At 46.6% G+C, this 27547-nt stretch overlaps 4 protein-coding genes, 1 long non-coding RNA gene and 1 other non-coding gene across 7 annotated transcripts; 2 read left to right on the forward strand and 4 right to left on the reverse strand.

Moving 5' to 3' along the window:
• Nucleotides 1-4921: 4921 nt before the first annotated feature.
• LOC120670979 (dehydrogenase/reductase SDR family member 12-like) lies at nt 4922-8500 on the forward strand. The gene is made up of 10 exons (XM_039951169.1): nt 4922-5185; nt 5317-5378; nt 6073-6192; nt 6300-6399; nt 6504-6584; nt 6724-6773; nt 6917-7067; nt 7579-7635; nt 7721-7842; nt 7947-8500. The coding sequence occupies exons 1-10, from the start codon at nt 5171-5173 to the stop codon at nt 8161-8163; spliced, it is 975 nt and encodes a 324-aa protein (XP_039807103.1). The 5' UTR covers nt 4922-5170; the 3' UTR covers nt 8164-8500.
• On the reverse strand, nt 8251-8321 carry TRNAG-GCC. The gene has a single exon. It is a non-coding gene; the product is annotated as a tRNA-Gly (tRNA).
• A 232-nt stretch (nt 8501-8732) lies between the features above and the next one.
• LOC120670664 (syntaxin-124-like) lies at nt 8733-10102 on the reverse strand. The gene is made up of 2 exons (XM_039950820.1): nt 9622-10102; nt 8733-9510 (listed from the first exon to the last, which is right to left on the reverse strand). The coding sequence occupies exons 1-2, from the start codon at nt 10054-10056 to the stop codon at nt 9016-9018; spliced, it is 930 nt and encodes a 309-aa protein (XP_039806754.1). The 5' UTR covers nt 10057-10102; the 3' UTR covers nt 8733-9015.
• A 2590-nt stretch (nt 10103-12692) lies between these two features.
• LOC120670663 (glucan endo-1,3-beta-glucosidase 8-like) lies at nt 12693-14230 on the reverse strand. Its single transcript, XM_039950819.1, has 2 exons — nt 13884-14230; nt 12693-13797 (listed from the first exon to the last, which is right to left on the reverse strand). The coding sequence occupies exons 1-2, from the start codon at nt 14225-14227 to the stop codon at nt 12693-12695; spliced, it is 1449 nt and encodes a 482-aa protein (XP_039806753.1). The 5' UTR covers nt 14228-14230.
• A 3061-nt stretch (nt 14231-17291) lies between these two features.
• On the forward strand, nt 17292-21858 carry LOC120670980. Its single transcript, XR_005673459.1, has 4 exons — nt 17292-17751; nt 18437-18542; nt 19393-19448; nt 20416-21858. It is a non-coding gene; the product is annotated as an uncharacterized LOC120670980 (long non-coding RNA).
• A 2350-nt stretch (nt 21859-24208) lies between these two features.
• LOC120670981 lies at nt 24209-26745 on the reverse strand. Of its 2 annotated transcripts, none has more exons than XR_005673460.1 (3): nt 25812-26745; nt 24675-24998; nt 24209-24591 (listed from the first exon to the last, which is right to left on the reverse strand). XR_005673460.1 is itself a non-coding variant. In XM_039951170.1 (3 exons), the coding sequence occupies exons 1-3, from the start codon at nt 25842-25844 to the stop codon at nt 24340-24342; spliced, it is 348 nt and encodes a 115-aa protein (XP_039807104.1). In that variant the 5' UTR covers nt 25845-26745; the 3' UTR covers nt 24209-24339. The 2 variants fall into 2 exon arrangements, 1 of the variants encoding a protein (XP_039807104.1); XM_039951170.1 differs by having other exon boundaries at nt 24675-24737.
• Between the last annotated feature and the right edge of the window lie 802 nt (nt 26746-27547).

The following is a 27547-nucleotide window of genomic DNA, read 5'->3' on the forward strand; positions in this document are numbered from 1 at the left end:
CTGCATCACAGAAGTAAATGTAGTCGATTCTCCATCGGCTTTAGGACTGCAGAGACGAAACCCTCCTTTATGCAACTGATCAAGTCATAATCGGTCAAGTCCAGGCTCGATAAACACTTGATGTTGTCATGTGCACCAACGAACTCAGAATCGGCGGTACCAATGAAGGAAGAGACATCACCATGCACAACCTCGACCTCATTGCCGATCCACTGAATAAGAAACTGGTGCAAGGAAGATGGCACACATTGATTGGCATGAATCCAATCACGTCCAAGTATGAGGTTAAAGTTACCTTGCACCTCGGAGACGAAGAACGCCGTCGCAACCGTCTTGCTCCCAACGGTCAACTCCATCGAAGCAACCCTCTTGGCACCAATGGGATCACCTCCTCCAATGCCGCTGACCGTCTTGTTTGTCTTGATGAGTTCTTCGTTCGTCCCTCCAAGCTTCTTGTAGAGTGAGTAGGGCATCAAGTTCACAATTACCCCACTATCCACGAGCATACGAGAAACTGGCTTCCCGTTGATGTGCCCCCTCACGTAGAGAGCCTTCAAGTGGTTATCCGAATCCTTGGGCTTCTGAAATATTGTTTCACGGGGCCCAAAGTCCAGATGTGCGGTTTCCTCCTCCGGAATCGCCCAATAGTCGTCAGAAAAGCGCACAACATTGACCTCCATGTTTGCGTGTTCCGGAGAAGCCTCGTAATCCACCACCTCGTCATCCTCTGCCACTGGAGGAGCTGCGGGAACCTCTGATGTATCAGTAGCCGAAGTGGAGACAATCTCTTCAGCCTTCTGCTTAGGCTCAGGGTCGACCGGTCTGACCGGTTGCTCTGAGCGGTCAGACCGGTCTGGACACCGGTCTGACCGGTCGGCTGAAGCGGTCCGACCGATCCTGTGGGCTGATCAACTGCCTTGACCTGCCACATCTTGCCCTGATGGAACCTTGGCCTGCATTCATCAAATATTTCGTCCCTCAACTTCTCCGATTCCTTTTCCTGCTGTTCTTTGCGGCGAAGACGCTGCAACCTCCTCTTCTGAGTATGTGTCATCCCCGATGGGCACCACCTAGGTTGAAAGTACTTCTCCTTGTCTTGGTCCTTGAGATTGCTGCTGCTGGCCTCATGATCATTGGCCAACACAAGCTTCTGAGAAATATTGACCGGTTTCTCGACAATCACCGGCCCCTCTTGTGCATCTTGAGTTTTGCCCTTCCCGTCTTCAACTTGCACAACCTTCGCAGCTGGAACCTTCTCAGAATCAATTTGCATTGGCACTGGTTCATCCTTCTTTTCCTTGACACGGTATTCTTGGCGCACAGGACGAAATTGGGCCGGCCTCTGCTGAGGCCGGTCTGACCGGTCGGGGTAGACCGGTCTGACCGGTCCGGGGTTCTGCCCCTGACCAGATTGGTGCTGACCCAATCGGTCGTGAACCGGCTGCCTCAACCTATCAAATACATGTCCTCTAGAGCTTCCCTCCCCTGGAAGTGTGGCGGATACGGCATCGGATAGCATTGCATCCAAAATCCCTCGTTCTCCCATGCGGGAAACTGAGAATCCGACGCCGGTGTAACCCATGGCATTGTAGCATACATCGGCTGCATCTGCTGGGGAGGGAACAAGGTAACCACATCACTCCTGTGCTTGTTTGATTCTCCCCTAGGAGAGGAAGGTGCGCCTTGACGCGGAGATATCCTCGGTCTCTTTTTTAGGGGCCGATCATTTCGAACGGCCTTTGAGTACTTGTTCAACAATTGCCCAAAGGTGGGCTTCTGATTTGCAACTCTGCCCTGCACCTTTGGCTGATTAGTCTTCCATGTACCCACTTCTGGACGCTTCGGCTTGAACGTCCGGGGTTGACCACCATGGCGGTCTGACCGGCCATCAGGACCGGTCTGACCGGTCGGAGAAACCGGTCTGACCGGTCCCGGCTGAGCAGCAGACCGGTCACCTGAAGAAGAACCCTCTTATCCCTCGAGCAAGCAAGGCTTAAGAATGATCCTCAGATTCTTCTTCCTATCAGGAGTCTTCTCCTGAATCAGCTCCCTGGCCAGAATCTTGTTATCAACAGTCAACGGCCTATCATCCCTAATGATCACGTTCTTGCCCTTTGCTCCTTCAGTTTGATCCGGCCGAATCAGCACCTTTGCATTGTTGAGATCAATGGTATGAACGGGGAATGGAGCTTTATCTATCTTCATCTCGGGAAAGGCCAATCGTCATTCATTTATGGCCGATTGTACCTGTCGACGAAACACATTACAATCATTAGTCGCATGAGACGAAAAATTATGAAATTTGCAATAAGCGTGCCGCTTTAGCTCCTCAAGCGGCGGTATAACATGTGTGATTTTCAAATGCCCAAGTCGTAATAATTCATCAAAAATGCGATCGCACTTGGACACATCGAAAGTAAACTTCATCTCCTCTTGCCGATTCTTGTGAGTCGGCTTAAGAGATGTACAAATAGATGGTTTGGCCGAGGTGGGCCAAACAAACTCGGCAGCATATACCTCTTTGTCCTCATCATCCGACGAATCAGAATCATATTCAACAATATGAGTGTTTGAACGATGGGACTTGTAGGTGTCTTTTTCTTTTTTATACTTTGTCTCTTGACTCAAAGCTTTAGCTTGAAGTTTATTTATAGAATAAAAACTCGAACCATCAAGTTTTTCTCTATAACTAGAACGCAAACCCGCAAGAGCCAAGTCAACCAAATCCTTTTCAGAAAGCGACAAATTAAAGCATCGGTTCTTAATATCTTTAAACTTTTTAAAGTACTCATGGATAGATTCATCTCTACTCATTCTAACCGATGTCAAATCTATCAACTTAGTTTCATTATCCCCACTATAAAAATGATCATGAAATTTCTGCTCTAATTCGTCCCAAGAACGAATCGAGTTAGGAGCTAACGAAGAAAACCAAGAGAAAGCCGTTCCAGTCAAAGACAAAGAAAACATGCGAACGCGTAAAGACTTGTAGAACCGACTTCTCCAAGTTGAGCGATATATTGGCTAATATGCTCCCAAGTGGATCGATTATCATCACCGCTAAACTTGACAAAATCGGGAACACGCCAACCAGTGGGATAAGAAATCAAATCAAAAACATCAATGTACGGCCTACGATATAGCCGACTCCTACCTGCAACAAAACCAAGTTTTTCTTTAAACATGTCGGCCAGATCCTCTTTCATCCTAGTAAGATCGGCCTCATAGTTACCCATAGAAGTTTGGCCAAAACGATGTGTCGTAGGATCAGTAGTGTACATCATTTGTGCGGCATACTGCGGATTGGCCCTAAGCCAATCATCCCAAACATCCTTGGGCAACGATGGAGGAAAAGGGAATTCACCATATGACTTCGTCGTATATGGCGGCACGAAATCCGCCAATTCTCGCTCCAGGCTATAATCAGCCGAAGCAGGAGGAGGCGTGACTTGTGGCTGTGATGCAGAACCAAGCACCATGGCACCGGTCTGAGTGACCGGTATGACCGATCCGCCCGCCGGGGCACCGGTCTGACCGGTCGGTGCGACCGATCTAACCGGTTCGGCCCTGGACGGCCGAACTGAGCCCGGCGGGGGTGTCTGTCCCGCGAAGTAATTCGGTGGCATACCATACTAATAATTCTCTGACGGTGCAGCCGAAAGATTAGGGTTAGGGGAAAAGTGGAATAATCATTGACATTTTTCTTCTCCTTGTTTTGCATACTCAAGTCAATAAGTATATTTTGTGTAAGTTTTTGTGACTGTTGAAATCGACTCAAAAAGTCATCGGCAAACTGCTTGATGGAATCGAAGGTAAAATTTACCTCACTTGGAGTGGAAGCAGATGAAGCAGCAGCTGTAGCCATAGCAGATGGTTTCGGCGGCGGTGTGAACGTAGGCATTTTGAACTCTTTCTTCTTGAACACGCCTTACCGAGTCTTCTCGAAGCATGCAAGCAATCTATTCTTGGCATCCTCTTGTTCCTTCTGGAACGCATCCTCAAATTGCTTGCGCGTCTCCTCAGGTATGTCTTCGTACTTGATGTCGATGGGAGTCGCATCTACCTTGGGATCAATCTTATCACCGGCCATTGCGCCCGATGAACTCAAATCTATCCCCAGCGGAGTCGCCAAAAAGTATGTTGACGCAGAATTGGCCAACACACAAACGCTAGAACGCGCAGGATCGCAACGATCGCAACTAGACGAAGTACTTCGGCGACCGGTCAGACCGGTTGAGCATAGAAAACTTCGCGAAGACCTAAAATCTCAAGCTCGGGAGGGACCCCGTCGGAGCTCGAAGATCTAAGGTTGTCTTGGAGTCAGCAGGCCACCCAGAACGCCCTTGAATGCCGTAAAGACGAGCAAAGAACAACACGAGGTTGGAAAAGTTAGGGTTTGGAGAAAAATAGGAAAATAGTAGATTGATTAATTCGATTGGGTAGAAAGACCTCAATCGGCCGTGGTCTTTATATTTATAGGCCGGGAAAGTCGTACCCCTTCTAAATCGAGTTACAAACGGATTCCATAATATAAACCCTAACTCTACTCGAACTGCACAGCCCCAAACCGGTCTGACCGGTCGGCCTCGGTGTTGCCAATTTTAGCGTCCAACACATACAACGAGTTAGAGTGCCTGATTACGCGGTGCTAATTATCGCAAAGCACTGTCGAGCTCAGACTTGACTGCCGATCAACAACATGGTGGACCAGGCCGCTTGACTTGACCTGTGCACAGAGGCCGGCAAAATTCCAGCGCCTTTAGATAGAGATCCGACACTCCAAGCAGGCCCACTCCGAAATCTCCAAAAGCTCGGCCCGCACCCCTTGGCAGTTGTCCTGGCCCAATGATGGGCAACCGGCCTGGCCCAATGTGAGCGAGTAGAGGCTGTCCCAACGGTTCCGGGCCCATCCGGGGCCTGTGTCAGCGGTACCAGCAGCATCACGCGGCCGAAGACCGGAAAGCGGAGGCGACGGCCTCGCGCGGCGCAGGATCGGCCACCGAGGCGGGTTCCTGACTCACCTGCGTCCCCGCTTGGAGAAGGCTCCGGAACGAAGAAGGAAGCTGTGGAGTGCTGCAAAGAACAAGCGCCTGGCCCGCCCGGGGACAAAGCAGCGTTTCTTGGCGCGGAAGAAGAGAGGGCGGGAGGAGAGGGAGAGGGGAAGGCGAACATGTTTATCCAGAAGGTGATTACTGTGCATCCGGTCGTTGTTAATTCTACACATAATAATGCGGGAGCAGGCATGGATTTTGCTCCGGTTGCTTGTATGGGTGGGTGATTCTGATTCGCGTGGATTGCATTTTTCGGGGTGCGCAGGCATGGAGGACGGCGTCCTTTGGGCTCTACGGCTTCACCCAGTTCACCAAATCCGGTTTCCTGTAAGCTGATTCCGCCCCTCAATGGCCTCCTGAATCCTCCTCTTTCCCTCAGCTTACTCAATTCTTGTGCCACTGCGTTTCTTGCTGTCGAATGCTAGTTTCTTGCAACTCCATTCCGGCCGTGTCGGAGCCGGTTGTTCCTTAGATTGAATTTAGCACAGAAGGGCTAAGCCGAGCAAAAATTTCTTTTTTTTTAATAGAATACGCAGGAGAGCTGCGTATCTTTGTATTAAGCCGAGCAAAAATTTCTGTGTAGCACTGGCTGTTTAGCTTAATTTTATCAGCAGACATCAATTTTTTTTTTCAAACTGTAATTGAGGGGTTATGAGGATAGAGGGGCAGATAGCATCAGAAAATTTTGCACCGGAAAAATGGGAGCAAATGCTGTCTGCAAGGTTATGCGATTCACAATCCTGCACTTGTACAGGGCCATTTAGCCCGTTTATACGCCGTGTAAATGCTCCATAGTAGCTAGCCATGTACGTTTAATCAGTCGTTTATCCCATTTAATGAATGTTTAACCCGTTTAAATGGCCGTTCAGTCTGAATAAAGAGCTAAACGGTAGGTGACCGACTGTTTAGTGTTTACCGTTTAGGCTAGCACTGCTTGTAATGATGAAATTTCATAAATTTTGACAGAACAACACATTTCTTTCTTTGTCGTGATCAGAGTGACGTGCCTTTTATGTCACAGGGAACATGCCAAGAAATTCAGAGAGGAAGATATGCAGATCCGGTTGGATGGGAAAAACTGCCTGGTGACTGGAGCAAATTCTGGCATAGGTTTTGCTACAGCTGAGGGTTTGGCTTCACAGTATGGACCTATTCTTTTTTTTAATGCTATGATTTGTGCTGAATGAAAGGGGGTCAAATTTACCAATTTTATTATGTGGTGTCTTATAAAACATTGGTTCCTTCTAGTGGAGCTACTGTCTACATGCTCTGTCGTAACAAGGAGAGAGGAGAGGCTGCTCTCAATCAAATAAGATCCAAAACTGGCAATGAAAATGTTCATCTGGAGGTCTGATTCTTACTGATTCCCCTACATGTTTGAAGATACATTTCTTCATGAAGATGTGCCCTAATTATAAGAAAATAACTCTTGAAACTATTATCATGTCACAGATATGTGACCTTTCATCTATCAATGAAGTCAAATCATTTGCAGCAAAGTTCTCTTCAATGGATAAATCACTCCATGTCCTTGTGAGTTGATGTTTCAAACAAACTGCAGTTTTTTTTTCTTCCCTTACCGCTTCCAATTTTTTATGTTTCTGTAAACATTATCTAAATTGGATAAACCAGCTGATGGAATAAAACTATAACTAGATAATTTATCATCTAGGTAAACAATGCTGGCTTACTGGAGCACAAGCGGGAGACTACAGCAGAAGGGTAAGTGATATGATGCTCTCCTTTCTCGTTCCCCTTGGCTATTTGCAACCAGCATATACATTCATATATGCCATGAATAATTTATCCTGATAATTTATCATTCAAAATATAATCTCTTCTTTCTTTTTCCCTTTTTGCAACAGGTTGGAGCTCAATTTTGCTGTCAATGTGGCAGCAACATACACTTTAACAGAACTAGTGATGCCATTATTGGAGAAAGCAGCACCAGATGCTCGTGTCATCACAGTTGCATCAGGAGGCATGTACACTGAGCCACTGAACAAGGACTTACAGGTAAGTTGTTTTTGCTATAAATGCCTTGTTTTGCATAGGAGCGGAATATGGAAAATCTAGTTTGAAGAGGAAATATAAACCTGTACTTTGGAGAGACAAAACAATAGATTATTAACGGGAGCAAGAATGCCCGTCCTTTTTTAAAAGTTCTTTGATCTTGGAGAAATGTAATTATGGTAAACTTTCGAAAAAGTAGCCAATAGCTGCAAATCAAGACATTAATAACATTTCGAAGCTGTACTATTTAGTAGAGCTGCCAGATTCTGGACTGTTTTATACTTTTATCACTGAAAGTGAACTAGTTCAATAAGTTGTTGTCACCTTAGTAGGAAAGCCACTGTTATCCTCATCCAATTCCTGCAGGGGCAGAAATTGTGGAATATGTCAGTTTGTTACTGAAAATGACAAGCATTTGAAAGAATTCCTTTTCACTTCCTGTAATGTGATAATGTCAGTTTGCTTTCACACTGGGTACTCCATTTTATATCTTTCTCATTTTCAAAATCTTCAGTTCAGCGAAGGAAACTTTGATGGGACAGTACAATATGCTCGAAACAAAAGAATTCAGGTTTGTCCAGATTGAATGATGCATTCTATCATGCCATGTCTTTTGTGAAACATAGGAATTAATGTGCTCATGTAACTTCTCTCAGGTCGCACTCACTGAATGGTGGGCCGAGAAATACAGCAGCAAGGGGGTTGGTTTCTACTCCATGCACCCTGGATGGGCTGATACACCTGGAGTCGCCAAGAGCTTGCCGGGATTTTCAGAGAAGTATAATTTTCTCTCCTTGGTGTTCATGTTGAAACTTTATGCTTGGTCATATTAATCTGCCAATATAGCGATAATATAATTATTGGCTTAACATATCATTTCAGATTGTCTGGAAACCTGAGATCAAATGACGAGGGAGCTGATACCGTGCTTTGGTTGGCGTTGCAACCTAAGGACAAGTTATCACCGGGAGCTTTCTATTTCGATCGAGCTGAAGCACCAAAACATTTGAAGTTTGCCGGGACCATGTCATCACATTCGCAGATAAACTCCATTGTTGATAGCATTAGGTCCATCTGTGGCCTCCCTGCATCGGGATGAGCTGCTTTGTGAAGTAACAAGGATAGCTGATAGGTCTTGAACATGAGGGAGCATGACTCATGACTACCAAGGGGCATAAAAAAAAGTTGCACCAGCCGGGAATCGAACCCGGGTCTGTACCGTGGCAGGGTACTATTCTACCACTAGACCACTGGTGCTTAGTGAAAATCTTTCGATCGGTGCGCTACTTGTATATTGTAAAGAAGTTCTTAGATCAGCAGCAAGCCAGCAATAAATATTCGTTGTGTAAGAGGCTAGGAGCAGTAAGACGTGGGTATTTCTTATATTTCCCTTGAACATTCTATACCCTGGAACTTATATATATGCATTTAAATAATCCCACCAAGAATATAACTCTGGTGCATCTGAATGAATTGATCAGTTGAACAACGGTAATTGTTTATTCGGAAAATATAAATGGACTAATTGTTTATTTGGTATGAGATCCACTTGATCAAGTAATAGGTAAATACGCAAACTTCTTAGGAAGCTTGACGAGATCGTAGAACACAACAACAATTCCTCTAATTCCTATTTAAATCAGCTTTCCAATTTGTTTCAGATAAAGCTGATCGATCAAACGCACCTATCGGCTGGCTTCGATTTCAAATCACTGAAACTGTTACAATCACTGTAATTCACATCACAGCTTAATTCACACGCCCATGCATGCATGCCAATGCCATGCCATCCCAATAAGTAGTACACGCATGCATGTCTTGTGAAAATCAACTGCTACATCTACCAAGAAATTAAAAGCCTGACGAAAAACAAAGAAACGGAAATCCTTGGTAAAATTACGAAGGAGGTCATCTTAATGCACGGCGGGAGATGGAGGAGACGAATCATCTATCATCGTTTGGTGGGGAGCGTGAGGATGCGCAGGTTGACGAGCACGGGCAGGACGAGGACGGCGATGAGCAGGATGGCGGCGAGGACGGCGATGCACATCCACTTGCGGCTGCTCTTCTGGTACTCGCGCGCCGTCTCGAGCTCGACGGTGCCCCGGCGCACGAAGGAGCTGGCGTGCGCGACGTGGCTCTCGATGTCGTTGAGCTGGTGGCCCTGCGCCTCCACGAGCGCGGCCATGTCGAGGAACACCTGGTGCAGGTCCATGAGGCTGCGCTCGATGTCCTTGACGGCGTCGTGCCGCTCCTGGATCTCCGAGATGGTGTCCATCACCTGCCCGCGCCCTTGCTCCTGGATGGCCTTCTGCAGGAACGACTCGCTCTCCCCCGACGAGATGAGCGCCTCGATCGTGCTGTCCTCCGGCTTCTCCCCCGTCACCGTGTAGTACCGCCGCGCCACCGTCTCCTTGTACTCCGCCGCCATCCTCGCCCTCAGCCCCTGCCGCCCATGGCCATGCAGTCAATCAAATTAAGTGCGTTCTGCTGCAGTTGGATGGCCGGCCGGAACAGATCGATGGTCGTCAACAGCTGCAGACAGATCGATCGATACCTGGAAGTCGTCCATGAGGTCCTTGAGCTTCTTGCCGAGGCCGGCGACGACGGAGGTGCGGGTGCGGTCGGTGGAGGAGCCGGGGCCGCAGCCGGGCACCTTGCGCGAGGTGGCGTTGGAGCGGTCGAGCTCCTCGAGCTTGCCCTTGACGGCCTTGGCGCGGCGGAGCACCTGCTCGACGTCCTTGTCCATGCGGGCGCGGAGGGACTTGACGGTGCGGGCGTCGTGCGCCGTCTTGGTCTCCTCGTTGGCGGACTGGAGGCGCTTGCGCATCTCCTCCAGCCCGCGCATGTCCTCCTTCACCGCCTCCACTTCCTCGAAGAACTTGTCCAGGTTCACCACGCTCTCGCCGCCGGTCTCCATGTCGCCCGCCGACGGCGCCGGGCTCGCGTCCGCATACTTCTTGAACGAGCTCGACGAGAAGAGGTCGTTCATGGCGGAGGCGATGCAGGCAACAGGGATCAGCGCGGCAGCAGCGGGAGCTGATGATCGGACGACGAGTTCGATCGATCGTTGCCCGGCCGTGTGTTTGAGCGAGATCTATCGATGAACTAGTACGGCGAGCGAGGTTGAAAGAATGGCAATGGCTTGCCGTCCTAGATGGATATATGCATGGCGTCCAGGAAATTAGCAGTCGGCAGGAAAGTGGAAGTAATTAAAGGAAGGCCTCCCTCCCCTCTAGGAGACTCTCCCCTAATTGTGGCAAGGGCGCATGCATGCATGCCCCTCTCATGGTCATGGATGGTCTCGCTAGTGTCTTGCTCCGGTCGTTTATTTCAACGGCAGGTGGCGAGAGAGCAGTGTTTTCTCACGTGTACTAAGTGGCAGCTTCCATTTCACTATCACGAGTCTCTTGGGTCGGTCATTTGCATCATTGTGGAATGGCAGCCGAACAATTGTTTTTTTGGTGAGTTATTAATTCTCTATGTGTTGTTGAAAAATATAGCTCATCTCCTATGTGCCATCGAAAATTAGCATATTCTTTTCTTCTATGACATCATTTATAATTTCTTATCCCCTATATGCCATTACTGACGACATATATCACTTCTATGCCATTATTTTTCATCTCTTATATGTCATCGATTATAATTTCTCATCCTCTATATGCCATCAGTAATGGCACGTAGCATCTTTCATGCATGGGACTTAGCATCTGGCTATGGTTCTTTCCTATTAGCACATGGCCATCACGTTCTTTCCATCTTCCAAACTACGGTCTCAACTTCCAAATTTATAAATCCTTTTGTGCCATCGCCACATAGATAAGCAAAATCGTTAACTTCCTTTCCATCGGTACTGGCTTGTAAGCTTGTTTGATTATTCGTCCCCACAGTACGTGGATTAATATATTTTTTGGCCGTGATTAGCTATTGCTAATGTTATGGTGCACTTCTAATGTTATGAATACATGGAATTGCACCACTTCTAGATTAATTTTTTTGGCAGATTGCTACTTTGCTATAACTTTGCTGCTATTTATAACCAAGAGAAATTTTACAATGATTGAAAAAATAGGAGCCGTTCATCTGCTAAAATCCTACGAGTGGTGAAGGTAGTAAGTACCTAAAATGAAGTGTCTAGTACTTTCAAAATGTGGGACCAAGTACCAAAAAGTGGGACCGAATACTAGTTTAATTTAATTTTTATAAATACTTTTCCTAGATCAATGGCTAGAAAAAAGTTTAAGGTAAAAGTACCTAAAAGTACCTATTGATACTTTACAATCATTGTAAAAGAGCTCTATAACCAATGGAGCGTCGCTATCCACTTGGTAATGTCACAAACATAATAAATCCTGAGTCTGGACGTGGTCGTAAAAGGTCATGGTATGTGTATATAGCATATGGTGGGAGGAACAAATTTGCAAAATTATTTTATATCATAAGTAAGAAAGATATTTTCCTAACTCTTTAAAAAAACAAAAATTTGAAGTAACTTCAAGATTCTCTAAGTAATGTATGATCAAAGATAATTTTATAAATTATTTTATGCTATGATAAGAATATTAGGTATAATTTTTGGAAAGTAATGTTGTGGTCTAAAAAGTTTGATAATAAGTAAGCCTATTTTGTGAATTTTAATTTTATGATTTTAAATGCCACACATGAGTTTTTATGCAAAATGAAGTCATCCCCATCTATTTTATCACTACTTAAAAGTGTCATGAATTTTGGAGGTGATTTGATGGTCGTTGTAGTCATGAAAAGAGAGGAGAGAATCCACGAGTTACTGCTCGCGCAAGTTAACTAATGGAATAGACGGAAGTGTTAAAAAGAGAATGAAGGTTCAACCCAATATTAAATAGGAGAGTTGAAATTTTCTAGTGTCAAATAAGGAAGCCTCATCTTTATCTTCATCAGGGTCGAATAGGGAATTTTCTCATCATCATTCAATGCCAAGCCTCCACCTTCTTTCACCACAGCATGGTCCATTAGCGCTAAGCTATCTGCTTGCGCCTCATCAGCATGTGTAACTTTGCACATAACCTGGAGCTTGCTCTTCACCATTCTGTAGTTGGTAGCTATGATGCATCCGTAAGACCATACATCTACACACATCATCTGCCAAGAGACATGTTCCTCTCCGACAGCACTTGCGGTTATTAGCCAAAGCAAAATCATGCAACATGCTATACACCACAGAAAGCTCCACAACGCATGTGTTACTACTCATTCATCACACACATGGAGTAGATCAAGGAAGATCTCTACTACTTTGAGCATTGCTGGTAACTAGACCAAAAATGTTGTCGCAAAAAAAAAAACTAGACCAAAAATGAATCGGGGTGCTAATTAAGACTGAACCATCTTGCTATTACTGAAGGATGGCCGACAGGCGACAGTAGTCCTTGTCGATGGAACAGGAAGGCAGTTCAATATACGGACTACGTACTCTGTCTGATGCACTCATGCTGGAACTCTGAGATCGAGAGGCCACGAGGCAACACTGGACATTGCCGGACGAGGAACAGTTCATGCCTGCGTCTCATCAAACTCGATAGATAGTCTTTCTTTCACGTAGATACACGAACGGAATTTCTACACGAAGTCACACGATCGGACGCCACTCTACATGAACAACATCACAGCCAAGGCCAAGGTCGCCGCCGCCGCCGCCCATCCGATCCCCGGCGCCGCCCGGCCGCCGGCGCTGAGGACCTGGATCGGGAACAGGCACCCGCGTGCGGAGGCGTTCTTGTCGGTGATCTTGGCGAGCCCGTCGAAGTCGCAGGCGCGCACGTCCTGGTCCTGCATCTGGAAGTACATGTTGAAAGCGTAGGAGATGTTGCTCTTCTCGTCCAGCCCGTTGCAGGAGCAGCCGTAGCCGAGCGCCGTGCAGTCGCCGCTGGCGCACGCGTACTGGATGTTGCCCGGCAGCTTGGACTTGTCCTTGGCGCCGTCGTCGAACACGCACCACTGGTGCGGGAGGTACTGCACGTCCGGCACCGGCGAGAGGAGCTTGTCGTGGCCCTGCCCCGTCAGGTCCATCGGGAACTTGGGCTTGCCGTCGTAGGTGAAGATGCCCCAGTGCCGCTCGAAGTTGCCCGGCGCGATGCTCTTCATGTCCTCGTCGAAGAGGCCGAAGAGGTAGACCTCCATCTTGCCCGGCCGGACCGGGGTGCCGTCGTTCTTGGAGAGCTTCTTCAGGAGGCCGTCGTAGAAGCGGCGCGCCAGCTTGAGGTTGGCGTTCTTGTTGCCGTCGGTGGGCCAGCCGGCCTCGCCGACGATGACCCTGAGGTTGGGCACGCCGGCCTTCTTGAGCGCGTTCACGAGCGTGTCGTAGTTGGCGTCGAACACGTTGGAGTAGCTGACGCCGCCCTTGTCCTGGATGTTCCGGCCGCCGTCGAAGAAGGCGAACTCGAAGGGGAAGTCGTCGCTCTGGTACAGGCTGAGGAAGGGGTAGATGTTGACGACGAAGGGCGCGCCGTGGTCGTGCAGGAACTTCACCATGTCGGTCATCAGGTCCTTGATGTCCGGCCGGAACGCGCCGGAGGAAGGCTTGTCGTCGGGGGACACGTAGACGTCGGCGTTCAGCGGGACGACCGCCTTCACCTTGTCGCCGACGCCGGCCTCGTCCAGTGCTTTCTGGATGTTCTTCAGCGCCGGAAAGGTCGTCTTCATGAATGATCCGTTGTAAGCCTTGAGGAATGGCTCATTTCCCACTGCCACATACCTGTTAGTTCGATCAAACGATAATTACTCGGTTCGCCATTGCATTGGAAACAAAGCAATTAGAGGACGCGAGGCAAATGCACGTACTTGAGCTTGAGCTTGTCGCCGTAGGCTGTGACGTTCTCCTTGACCCAATCCTCCGCGTTGCCGTAGCTGTTCATCGTCTCGAGCATGTCGTTGGGGATGCCGAGCATGACCTCGATGCCGGAGTCGACGAGCGCGCCGACGGGCCAGGGGTCGGCGTCGAACATCTTCACCCTAGCGATCCCGTTCGCCTTGAGCATCTTCACCACCGACTCCGGCAGCAGCGGGTGCGAGAGCTGCGAGCCCCAGTTGACGCCGACCTCCACGGTGTCGCCGCCGGCCATGGCCGCTGACGCTGCGAGCAGCAGCGCGGCCGCGCCGGCCAGCAGCCGAAGGAGCCGAGCCATGCGGCGTCGTCACCAGATTTTCCTCGGCTTGGGTTGTTGATCGCAGCTTTGGGAGGTCAGGATTCGGAGGTGCTCGTGAGCTGCATCTCTCCTCTCCGGTGGATGAAGGGAGAGGAGAGGAAACTGGCGGGTAAAACGGCTGGAACGCCACCAACAGAGCCATGTGGAAGCCTCGGCCTCAGAAAAAGGAGGGAACGAGAGTTGAAGATGGCAGCCGGTGGTCAAGCGGTTGACAGATAAAGGTCTCCAAAGTGGGGAAAATATCGAGTCACGTGTTGTTTCTCCATGTATTGAAAAAGGAAACTCTAAGCTGATACATCCTCCGTCCTAAATTATTATTTTTTAATATATATAAATTTTGCTATGTATTTAGGCATATGTTATATTTAGATGCATAGTAAAATCTATGTACATAGAAAAATCAAAACAGCCAATAATTTGGGATGAAGGAAGTAGTTGACTCAGATAAACTTTTTGGGCGAGCGCGCCTCGAATACCGCTTTTGTTTGTGAGCTTTGTATGCTTTGTTCCTTTAATGAAGCGGGGGAAACCTTTGGTCTAAAAATATTCAGGAGTATAAGTAAGAGAGGGGCTCAGTAATTAAGATGGCAGCCAGATCTAGTGGCGAAGTTGACATTTTGCGTCCAGTGAATCACACATGGTTTTAAACGACCATTTGGACAAAAACCTGTCAAATGTTTGTAATGTGTAGTGAAAAAAAGTTGAATAATCAAAACTTTTGTTCAAATTAATTTTGTAGACGGTATTTATTTCCGGTGGAGGTGATGGCGTTGTTCACCACCATGTCATATATGAAGTAGGCTGCTGTATTGTTGTAGGACTGCAGCACAATGAAAGCGCCATGTCTCTGGACACAAAAGCAAATCCATGTCTCCAGCGATAACTTCACATCTACAGAAATAGCATAGCGATAAACCCCTTCAACATGAACAAAGCTAATGGAAACAAATCACCAGGATATCTTCCTACAAAATACAAAGCGCAACAACCCTTATGCAGTGGCAAACATAGGATTTCACCAAGGGTATGCCACAGTGTTTTTCCCCACTTGCAATTCGGTATAATTCATATATAATTCGGTAATAAAATTTAAATTTCACCAAGAAATTTGGTTATCAAGAATATAAATTATATTCTAAATCTTAAATTCAATAGTTAAATACCAAAGTTGCATAAATTATAATACAAATTCTTCAAACATACTAGTCCAAATGAATAAAAGAAGGTACTTGCCTGATCTATGATTTTTAGTGCTCATGAAAGTCTCGATTATGTCATTTTCATCCACCTTAAGAAAATATCCTACTCAATGAACATGACAAGACAATCATCTAAAATCGCATCATCCAACTTTAATTGCTTCTGAAAGTACAAAAGATTGCTCTTGATCTTCCTCTCCAATCACTTTTGTAGCTGGTGCTGGTGGTGGAGATGAAGCACAGCAAGCTCCTTTGCTTCATGTTTCCTAAAAAGAGAAGCAATATTCACATTCCTCTTCATAGTTCAATTGTTCTACATAGTACAGACAAAGTGTAAAAGTGCATCAAAATCAATCAATTCATGAATCTATAATTCCTATGAACTCCAAAGCTACAGTTAGGGTCAATTCATGCAATCCCACAGCGGCGAACCGGCGTCCGGCGGAGGCAGCGGCACAGGGCTTCAAGGGCAAACCGAAGTTCGGTGTCTGGCAGAGGCAGAGGCGGCGGCGGCGGCGCAACATCATAATGGCGAAAGTGGTGGCTGCTGTGCAGGGGCGAACTAGTGTGGCGTCCGGCAGCCGGCGGAGGTGGCGGCGGCGGCACGTCGCCCAATCCCACCTGCGTCGCCAGGCGTGCCACCGTGTGGTCGAGCGCCGCTAGCTCTGTGCAAGACAACAAGAGAGAGGCACGAGCCGAGAGTTTTGTGTTCTGTGACCAAGTCATGCTGATGGGCCTTGGGCTGAGATGAATTTTCTGTACCAGGTGGGCTAAATTTTTAGGTATGGCAAGGCATACTTAGCCAACTAATTATCTCCGCCTCTGCCTTTATGGGCGGAGCGATGGTCACCCATAGTGGTCGCCATTGATACTCCGGGGCGTCTTGCATAAAGAAGAATATGTCAGAGCGTGTGAGAGTGAGGGAGAGAGTTAACGAGAGGGAGATGCTGACCAAGATGTTGGAGAGAGTGTCCGACTGCAGCCACTACCAATAGCATCTTCAAAAGACTCTCCAAATCAGATTAGCTATATAGAAATTTAGCTAGTCATTTAGCTAGAATTCTTTCTCTATTTGTTGGTACATTCAAACATACTAGGTAAATTGGACTCTTCATATTTTTTTTCTTTTTTTCTTCTCCTTTATCCAAATCGGACTGAGCATCTGTATCTCCTCCGCCGTCATCGTCTCCCGATTTTCGATTTCGAGGATGTGGAAGCGGGATCTGGGGATCCTTCTGCTCGTCGCCTTCATTGTTTTCTTCTCCTTCCACGAGTCCTGGTACCACCTCGCCGATGAGGACTTCCCCATCAAGTACGAGGCCGACCATTTGCCCCCGCCCCTCGTCGCCACTCGCCGGTGGTCGTGCTGGTTTGGCCCTCCTGGGCATGGCCGTGCTGCTTGGCCGGCCACCGCGCCGTGGGGGGGACCCGCCGCGCCGTGGGGGGGACCCGCCGCGCCGTGGGGGGGACCCGCCGGTGGCCGTGCCGGCTTAGCCTGCCCGGCTATGGCCGCGCTGCTTGACTGGCCGCGGCGGCGCAAGGGGGATACCCGCCACGAGAGGGCTCAGTCGGCCACCGCGTCGCCGCGAGGGGGACCTACCGGAGTACCGCGGGAGAGCGGGACGGAGGTGGGCCAGCCGGCGGCGCTGCAAAAGCTCGAGCTAGCGGAACAACGGGGGGCGGACGGCGGTGAGGTGGAGCGACGTCAGGCCATACAGAGCAGGGCAGGTGGCAAGCAGCATGGCGTCAGGGTCCAGGCCGGAGCAGCAGCAAAGGATGGGCGGTGGCAGGAGGGTAGGACGAGGACACCAAAGCGAAATTTTGGCATATATGCGCTGGGCGTTCCTTATCGGAGCCGTCGATTAAGGGCGCCGTCACATCGCGTATTTCTTCTTCGCAAGCCGAATACGCGCCTACCTTTTTGCGAATACTCTGCGCATATCTGACATACTTCGTCTCCGTTCTGGCGTTCTCTCTCATCTCTCGTCCCCATTCCATTCCTTTTCGTCTCTGTTCTCTCTCACCTCTCTTCTCCAGTTCGCTCCACTCCCATAACACCGCCCATTCCTGGCCTCCTCATTCCTCTGCTCGCCGGCCATCTGCATCCACGCCGCTACCACGTCGCCGGCCAGCCCCTCGCGTTGCCTCATTCCTTCCGGTGCCATGGTAGCCAGGCATCTACGTTGACGGCGCCCTAGCTTTGTCGCCCACCACCTTGCGTCCACAGGCACTGACGAGTGACGACTGGCCACTCTCTGGGCGTGTCCCCAGATCTACTCCGGCGGCTCGCATCCGCTCTCTGAGGTCAGTTCCCGTTTCCATTCAGATCTGCTCCCTTATTCACGCTCCCGCTCTTCTTGTTCTTGCATGTCCTCCCCGTCCCCCTTCTGAATCTTCGCATCTGCTACTGCAGCAATTGGATTTTGACTTTTCTGGTTCAGTTCATGATCGATGTTCAAGTAATTGAAATTGTTAAGATATAAATTAATTTTCAAGAGGTACGTGTTCTAGGTTATATTTCAAACAATTTTTTTACCAGCTGAATCACGCGCAGTGGTAGCATAATAGGGAAAAATTAGGGATTTGTGCACACTTTTTATTTGAATATATTTGCACAGCCATGTAATTTTGATGAGTCTCGGACAGTGCTTTGTTTTTGGCTTCTATGGACTAGTAAGATGAACTAGTAACATGCATGTGCATTGGACTTTATTGACTTTTTATGTACATAATGCTTACTTGTTTGCTGTGAATATTTTTTATCCCTATCAAGGGTAGTTATTTATCAATCACCATGTCATCAGGTAATTAGTTCAGCCATCACCTTCAATTGTTCTGATATATATTAAAGTTCCGATACAGAGACAATTCATATCATATTACTTGTAAAAATTTCAGAGTTCAGTACTTCAGTTATTAGATTTCGTTTTGGATCTTCAGAGTCATGTCTATATGCTCAGCCATCAATTGCCTTGCTCTTTTTTTGCAGGAGCTGCAAGCATGAATCTTAAACTCTTACTGATTTTTTTTATTGCCGTGTATATACCCCTGATTACCTGCGATATTGTGATATCTCTGGCTTCAATATCAACAAGGTATTTTATTTTCAACTAATGCAGTATTCTAAACTCTCTTCAACTAATGCAGTAGCTATTTGATTCAACTGATTTTGTGCTAATTTATATGAAGATACTGTAAGATGGTAGGAACTCTGAAATTCTAAACCTAGTTGTTATAGCATGTCCTTCATTGTGGCTGATTAATTCTTTTCTTCATCCAATTTGCCCCCACTGAATACGCCGCCTCTCAGTTCTTCTCGTATTTGCTTTATGTGCCTAAGGCATCTACATGTGCTCAGGAAAGTAGAAATCCTATCAAAGCAAAGAATGACCTTCCACTTATGTTTTCAGAGCATTCCTTCACAACCTCTTACTTGCAGTTTAACACACAAAATGTTTGTATAGGGTATTTTTAAAATAATCAACAACATTTGATTATTTATTATTTCATCAGCTCTATTCCTTTATATTTAAATTACTGCCTTATCAAATATTCTGATTGTATCTATACACTATTTTGAGTTGTCAAGGATGAACATCTTAGGAGGTGCCTAGCACCCTGTACATAGAACTGATTGGTATCCTATATAAAAAATCACTATATTGTCCCCTACAATACTTACAAGTTTGATTCACATTTTTGTCAACCTGCTGCCTGTAATTTTTGTTAATTGGATGCCTTTTGTTTATAATCATCATATAGTTCGATTTTTTATTCGACTTGAGGGAAGACTATTAGTAGAGATAATTTTTTTACTCATGGAACACTGAAGTGTGAGTTATCATTTTTGGAACGCCTTATAGTTTGCAAAAAATCTAACTACTTTGATGTACTGGTGTACTGATATAGATATACTCATGCTGAATTTATTTATTGTTTCTGCAGAAATATGGGTTTTGTCGGTTAATGAGATTTTGTACTTGCGTGTCTGCTACACATCGGTATTTGTGTCATCAATTCTTTTATTTGTTCATTAAACTTAGATGCTTTCATCAAACATTCAGCAGACATAAAGCACCATGATGTTAGTATTGTATATCATTGCCGATTGTGAGATGTTGAGATACTTTTCCTCTCTGCTTTCATCTCACTTCTCATGGTGTCCCCAAGTACTTCTGAAGAAAAAAACTGCTATATATGGTGTGATACCCATATCATAATTCATGACCTTGCTGGATTTTCTCTCTCTTACTACTTTTGGCAAATTCTTCAAAGATATTATAAGGAATTACTCTATTTGTGATTCATATAGTCACCTTCTATGAGTTGCATATGTAGAATATGAATCCTGGACTTATCAGAGAGCCATATTGAAAAAACTCTCATCTATCATTATTTCTCAATGTTGACATTACTTTTAAATCTGCGGCAACAACAATGCAGCAGGCCTTGATCTGTTTCTCTCTACTCTACTTTTCTTTTAGCACACAATTTCTTGGCGTACCCAGTGCCGTAGGCTTTCCGCACTGTGCGGGATCTGGGGAAGGGTTGTCTTTAAGCCCCAAGCCTTACCCACACAAATGTGCAGAGGCTGGGGCTCGAACCCGGGACCTTCCGGTTACAGACGGTAGGCTCTACCGCTGCACCAGGCCCGCCCTTCCTAGCACACAATTTCTTGGAACTACCAAATCCTCCGTAAGCTTACATCTTTAGCACATAATTTCCTTAGTACTAATAATCAGTTCATCCATGTACAAGCTACTTAAGTTCTAAATTCGAGCAAGCTGTAAGTTCTCTAAGCAATCCAAATTTGGTTAAATATTATAATATCACTTAAGTCGATTTCTCCCTAACAGCACAATCTGGTAGTGTCATATTTTTTCTGCATGTCATTTTTTTGACAATTTTAACCACTTTCCAAATTTATTTATTAGCTCAGTGCACTAACAGTTTATCTTCTCTTTCTAGCTTCAAGAATTTTCAAGATGTCCCAGTCCAAGTTAATCATCAGTAGAAGTTTGTCCGTAGTGGAGAGCAAAGTTCCCTTATTGTTCTAATGCAGAGAAGAAAACACACTAAAACTTTTTGAGGCAATGTCAAGAAAAATACACACTTCAACTATACCAGCATCTCTTGGTGTAGCTGACTGTAGAGTATGCTCTGCCCTTACCAGTAACAGAATATGTGAGATTTGCCTCAACATAATTGTTATTTCTGTTAGGGTTCATCCAGGACAAAATCCTATTCCAGTTGCTCCAACCTTTTATATTGATGAACTCATGTATGTTTCTTGAATTTGCCAACACTAATACTGTTATCTAGTTCGTTGAGATGAGATGCTAAACGAAGTATCAATTTCCAAATTTTTTACTACAACACTACTAACAGTTCCATTTCAACTTAGCCATGACTTAATATAATGATATACATAGTGAAGCAATCTTCCTAATGTAGAGACGAATATGCATTTCAAGTATACACATAAACACTACTTATTCTGCTTTAACAAGACTACTATATATCATAACTAGTTCCTTAAAAAGTTCTGGCACAACATTAGAAACTGAGATTATTCTTCTGTTCCCTTTTATCTTGCATACTAATTTGTCATCTCATCAACAATATTTTTAGGTAAATGTGGTCAATCTATTGTATTTGATCCATTTTGAAAATACAAAATGTTTATATTCAATTATCTCTGCTTTATGAACTGTAGTGTCCAAGTTTAGGCCCAGCTCTTTCACCGTGCATATTCTTGCTGGCTCTGCGCACTAGTAAAAAGGGTTATTTTTATTTGCAGTTACAGCGCAGTAGTTCAGAACTCTCTTCATGAAATGATCCCAGCTTATTGTGCAATTTATTTATCTCTAGCAAATTTACACTTTATTCTGATTTGAAATAGTGGCATATAGATGTATCATTGAATGTGTTTGCTTAGGAAAAGAATCATAACGATTGCATGCCACTTTTTTTTTGCTTTAAACAGCCTATAAAATGCTTCTCAGAAAAAGAAAATTTATTTTCCAATTATATTCTCCACATCATACTTTGGAGGCGGTCAAAACTCAAAAGTGTCATCTTATTTGGGAATATATGAAGAATATGTAGTTAGGATTAGGAAGAATTTTGATATGCCACTCATTTATCTGAACTCAATAAATGAACCATCTCATTAAAAGAATTAGGTTCCAGACCTTGGTGTTTTTCATCAATTTTGGTCTTGTTTATATGATCCAAATTGAGCCAATACCTTAGAGCCAATATTTTTTCTAATGCAACTGAAGAACCCCTTGTGGAATCAGTTGTGCTTTTAGAGAAGGATAGTTATAGAGGTAATGTTATATGGACATGCAAGTATTGCACATCTGAGTATAGGGGAAGTTACTCAAGAGTAAAATCTCACTTGCTGAATATCTATGTGATATTTATATACAACAACAATATAGCCTTTTTCCCAAGCAAGTTGGGGTAAATCTCACTTGCTGCAATAAGTTCAAGGTTCAGGCACATCTATTCTCCAAGCGCTCCTATCCAAAGCTATCTCTTTAGAGATATTCCAATTCTTAAGGTTTCTCTTAACCGACTCATCCCACATCAGTTTAGGTCTACCTCTACCCCTCTTTACATTATCGACCCGCTCAAGAACCCCATTACGCACCGGCGCCTCAGGAGGTCTTCGTTGGACATGTCCAAACCATCTCAGTCGATGCTGGGTACATAGTTTTTATGGCGTCGCCTAGGCGACGCCTAGGCGACGCCTAGTCGTCCAGGCGTTTTTCGAATTGGGGCGTCTCCCTCGCCACGCCCTTCGTGCATATGGCGTCGCCTCGCCGGCCAAGGCGTCGCCAAGGCATCGGGGGGACGCCACACGAGCGGAAGGCGGACGCGTGCGCGGGAAAAAACGCGCCGTCCCCTTGCGCGCGCAGGGAAAAGGCGGGAAATCACCCGCCTATACTCCCGCGCGCGGGCCGCCGCATCGCTGCAGCGCGGGAAGGGAGAGAGAGAGAAGAGGAAAGAGAGAAGAGGGGGGAGGGAGAGAGAACAGGGCGGCGACCTGGAATCCGGCGGCGCGCGCCGGCATCTAGCTGCTCCTGCTTCATCCGCCGTCCGCTCGTTCGCCGATTCAGCTAGTCTGCTCCGCCCGTTCGCTGATTCAGCTGCTCCACGGCCTCTGCTCCGCCCGTCGGCCGTCCGTCCGCCCGTCTGCGATTGAAGCCCGAGCCGACCTGTGCTCTGCCCGTCGTCCTGTCCGCCGATTGATGCCTGCAGATCGGCGCCCGCGCTCTGCGCCTCCAACATCTGCTACCGATTGAAGCCTCCGCCTGCAGATCGACGCCTCCGACCTCTGCAGCTCTCCCCCCATCGATTTGTGGCTGATTCCTTCCTCTGCTCCGCTTCTCTGCCAGAGCCCAGAGGTATGTCTCTCCCCTCCGGCCCTCTCCCCCCTCTGTTTTTCCTTCTTGGAGTAGGATATACTCTGGTAATGTTGTATGCCTATATGCTACTTGTTACTGGCTGCAACGTGCTCTGCTCTATGTTTCTATCATTCCATCTAGGTTAAGGTATGAGTATGGCGTCGCCTTGCTGCACGCCATACTCGCCTAGGCGTCTGGAAGGGGGTGAGTCGCCTCGCCTCGCCTTACCGCCGTAAAAACCATGGCTGGGTAAGTTTCTCCTCAATTGGTGCCACCCCGACCCTATCCCGAATAACTTCGTTCCGGACTCTATCCCTCCTTGTGTGCCCGCAAAACCACCGCAACATCCGCATCTTTGCTACACTCAGTTGCTGGACATGTCGACTTTTTGTAGGCCAACATTCAGCACCGTATAACATTGCCGGAAGAATTGTTGTCCTATAAAATTTGCCTTTTAGCTTTTGTGGCACCCTCTTGTCACAAAGGATGCCAGAAGCTTGCCGCCATTTCAACCAGCCAGCTGAAATTCTATGCCTAACATCTTCATCAATGTCGCCATCCTTTTGTATCACCGATCCTAAATACCGAAAAGCTATGTGATATTTATATATAATTATTAATTATCCTAGCCGTATCCCCGTATCAGTGTTTTTTGGGAAAGTGCGTATCCGCGTATCCGATACGTATCGTATCCAATACCCGTACCAGTATCCGTGTAACATAGCTATTTTTACACTCTAGCATTATCAATTATGTTCTAAGAGCGGCATTAGTTTCAGGTGTGTTTTTCTCACAGATGAGAGCTACAGATTTAAGAAGATGCCTCGTGTATTTTTAAATCTAGGGAAAGAAGGATCATCAGGATTCAGGTGCCAGAACCTGTTTCATTTATGTTTCATTCAGACTTTAAGAGTGGAAATGTGCTACAGCATCTAGAGCTACACCATGCAGATGGTGCTGAAAGAAGTGCATCAAATCTTTTAGAATTACTCGTATGGCTACTGACTGTAGTAGTAGATCGGCCATGTAATTTTCATTGTATTGAGAAAAAGTGTCATGGTTCCAGCTCAGTTGGCTGTGATGTATAAATAAGTGTAGTGTACTAGCTAACAAGTGAGTTGTATCAATCTGTGTACAATATATGGTATAATTATCTTTTAAAAGAAATTGGTTCAGAGCCCTCATGATTTGCGCTTTGTTTTTATTATGTTGACTGAAGAACCATTATGGTCTGTTTACACCAATGATCAGATCCGAAGATCCAGTTGGTGCAGCATGTTGTAATTGAACAACCATTATGGAGACCCTCTATATGCACCAAGGATCAAAACATAAGATACAGGGAGTGCGATATATGTGCCGCTGCATTTTTTTTATCACCATTGTGAATGACAGGAACACAGGATCAAATTACATTCAGTCTTTATGGAATCTATAAATGTTTGCCCAATACCTTTTGACCTACTCCTCAGTATATTTACATACTTGTCACAGTTAAACAAACTATTTCTAGATAATGTCTACATAAATCCACTTCATTGAGCTCATCAAAATGGCAAAAGCGGCTCAGATACAGACGATGCAAAATGACGATATCTGATGTGCCAAATGTCAGTATCTTGTAGTACTCAGTCAACGAGGTGAACAAATGCAGCAGGCAGCCCGGCTCGATCTCCTTCAACTCAAGCATCTCATAGAGCATGTACTCCTTGAAGTTTTGCAAGTTTACCTGCCACAAAAAAGTAGTCATTTCAGGGAAGGATTGGTACTGTAAATGCTCCAACGACTGCAAAGATGCGAGATTTATCTAACCTCTGATGGATCTGCATGCATATGTGTACCGTCAAAGTTAATGTGAATAAACCAGTCTGTGACCTGATTATCAAAAAAAAGGAATATTGTTTCAAAATGATCTATCTGTGTAGAGAGAGATGACTTACAAAACAATGAAAGTAAAAATGATAAGTAGGAAATGCACAGCTCGGGCATGGCATCCCAACGGTGTGCAAAACAGCAGTCTTGCAACCGTTGAAGGTAGGTGTCCACCCCATTGAAAACTTCACTTATGACTTGGGACAATTTCTCAGAATGTCAATGCACAGTGCTTTTTGATTATCAAAGCATTGTGTTCGCTAGCTGCCAATGGATCAATTACGAACACTGTATTGTTTATCAAATCCCAGGCGTAACAACACCAAATATCATTGACATGCACTAGGACAAAGAACTGAGTACCAATTTTAGAACTAATCATCTTTAACTGACAAAAAATCATACTTCTAAAGCTCTCGTGCATGTAAATAATTTCCCTCTCATGAGCACAAATGAGCTTAAAAAGATCATTATAGCAAGGTAAGTCAAGGTAATCAATCTTTGCCAGTTATGTAATTTCTATTATGTTTTAAAGAATCATGAAACTGACATTTGTGCTTGATGAAGTGGAGGGCATAATAGACACAATCTTCTAGCTTACAGCTGCTACTTGGTCCCTCAAATGCATGTCATGGCAACTTTGTTAAAAAGATATATTTCTTTTTAATTATAGATAGTACTTCTTTCTGAAATATAATACTTTTCAAAAATACTACTTTGTGGGAACTAATTACTTTCTTTGTGCAGTAAATAATCTATAAATGGAGTCCATGACATATAACAATAATTAATATTGCATACGAACTGTAGATAGCATTTGTTTCTGCACTAACATGGATAGTTTTCTTTATATCTCGTATGCAAAATTGGCCATTACATATCTGGGCCAAAAATTCTAAATATCCATCACAGATATCTGCTAAATAGATGTAATTAGCAGCAAAAATGGCATAATGCTGTCGGAATAATGATATAGATAAACAGGAAGCTACGGCACTACTTGGAGCTTGACTGATAAGCAGGTCGCACGGATTCAGAGCCGAAATCAGTCAAAGATGGAAGCACGACAGATCAAACCTTAGCGGAGCAGAAGAAAACTGAAGAAGGCATCACTCTTGACGGGCGCCGGTGTCGATGCCGACGATAAGATCGGAAGCGGCGCTGGTCTGGATGCGGGATGCCAGAGCTTGATGAAAGGGGGCTTGGATGGAGAAATACGGAGGCGAAGACGGCGGCGACGGCAACGGGCGGCGCCGAAGAGACGGACGGCGGCGATGAGGGCCTGGGAAGGACAATCAAGTCCGGCTCCGGCGATGGCGACGGGCGGCGCCGGGGGCGGGCGGTGGCGACGAGGGGCTAAGAAGGACAATGAAGTCCGGCGATGGCGGCGGCGGCGGCGGTGGCGGCAACGGGTGCTGCACGGCAAGCAGGAGAGAGTGCGGGCGCTGGACGGCGAGCAGGATTAGGGATGGCAACGGGGCTATCCCCGCCGGGGATCAGCCGAACGTTCTGCACCCCGCCTGCTCGAGAATCTCCCGTTCCCCGTCCCCGCTACTGCTCACGGGGACAAAATATCCCCGTCCCCGTCCCCGACGGGGATAGCAGACCCGACGGGGACCCCGGCCGCAGCCGCACGGAGGTCCTCTGCCGCAGGCGGCAGCCCGCAGTTCTCGCACCCTCTGGGCGCACGCATGGCCGCTGCAGACCTGCAGTCCTTGCGCCCGTCGACGGCGCCGCTGTCCTCGCGTCCGCGGCTGGCGTCGCCGCTGCTCCCCCAAAGCAAGCGTGGTCGCGTGCTCGTCGGCTCAGAGCAACGCGTCGGCGGCGCGGAGGTCGAGGAGCTGGAGAGTGGAGAGGCGCGCCAAACGGTCGGAGAGTGGCGGGGCATCGGCCGCTGCGGCGCTGCTTGCTGGACAGGAGGAGGGCAGGAGGCGGCGGAGACTGAACTGAGAGAGAGAGAGAGACTGTGTGAGAGAGAGTGAGGTCTGAGAGAGAGTGACGGCGGCGCCTCCTGGAGATGAAGATGAGAAATAAATTAGGGTTAAATTGGAACATTGCTTTTATATGATGTTTGTGGGCTTGGGCCAATGGCCTTTGTTACAGTGGCCCGTGGACTTTTTGTGCTGCTGAGTGCTGACGTGTCCCCGACGGGGAACGGGGACGTGGAGGCACGGAACGTTCCTGCCCCCGGCTCACCCGACGGGATGGTTTTTTTGACCGTTAAGGTCCCCACGGAGAATAAAATTACCCCATTTACATCTCCTAATGGATGAAATCCCCATTTGGGATCGGGGCCGTTGCCATCCCTAAGTAGGATAGAGAGGACAACAGAGGGGAGAAAGGAGAGAGAGGGTGGGCTCAACGACGAGAAGAATACAGACAAGCAAAAACAAAATACGCATAGGAATACATAGTGAGAGAGAGTGGGGCACGAATCCTAAAGCACTAACTGGCGGCTGCAGATAAGGTACGCCCAACACAGGTGCGCTGTGCGGCATTTTCGCACGCCAAGCGTGGGAAGGAGGCGCGCGCACAGGAGGAGCGGGATGGCAAGCGGGACTCCCTCGGCAAAGATGCCGAGCGGAGGGGTCGGTTTGTCGAGGCGGAAAGAGTAGCGAGCCAGAAAGAGAGTCTCTTGATAGAGTTTTTATGTAGAATTTTTTTATTTTTACCTAACCTAAAGGATATACAAAGACTACTGGAGTTGCTCTAAATATGAGAGTGAGTACCCAAACTAATTAATCACGATAGCATGCTATTCTAGTTCATTCCTCCTCCTAAGGCCGTGTTTAGATCCAAAATCCCAAAATCCA

The sequence above is a fragment of the Panicum virgatum genome, chromosome 4N (assembly GCF_016808335.1).
Source record: "Panicum virgatum strain AP13 chromosome 4N, P.virgatum_v5, whole genome shotgun sequence".
Classification (NCBI taxonomy): Eukaryota; Viridiplantae; Streptophyta; class Magnoliopsida; order Poales; family Poaceae; genus Panicum; species Panicum virgatum.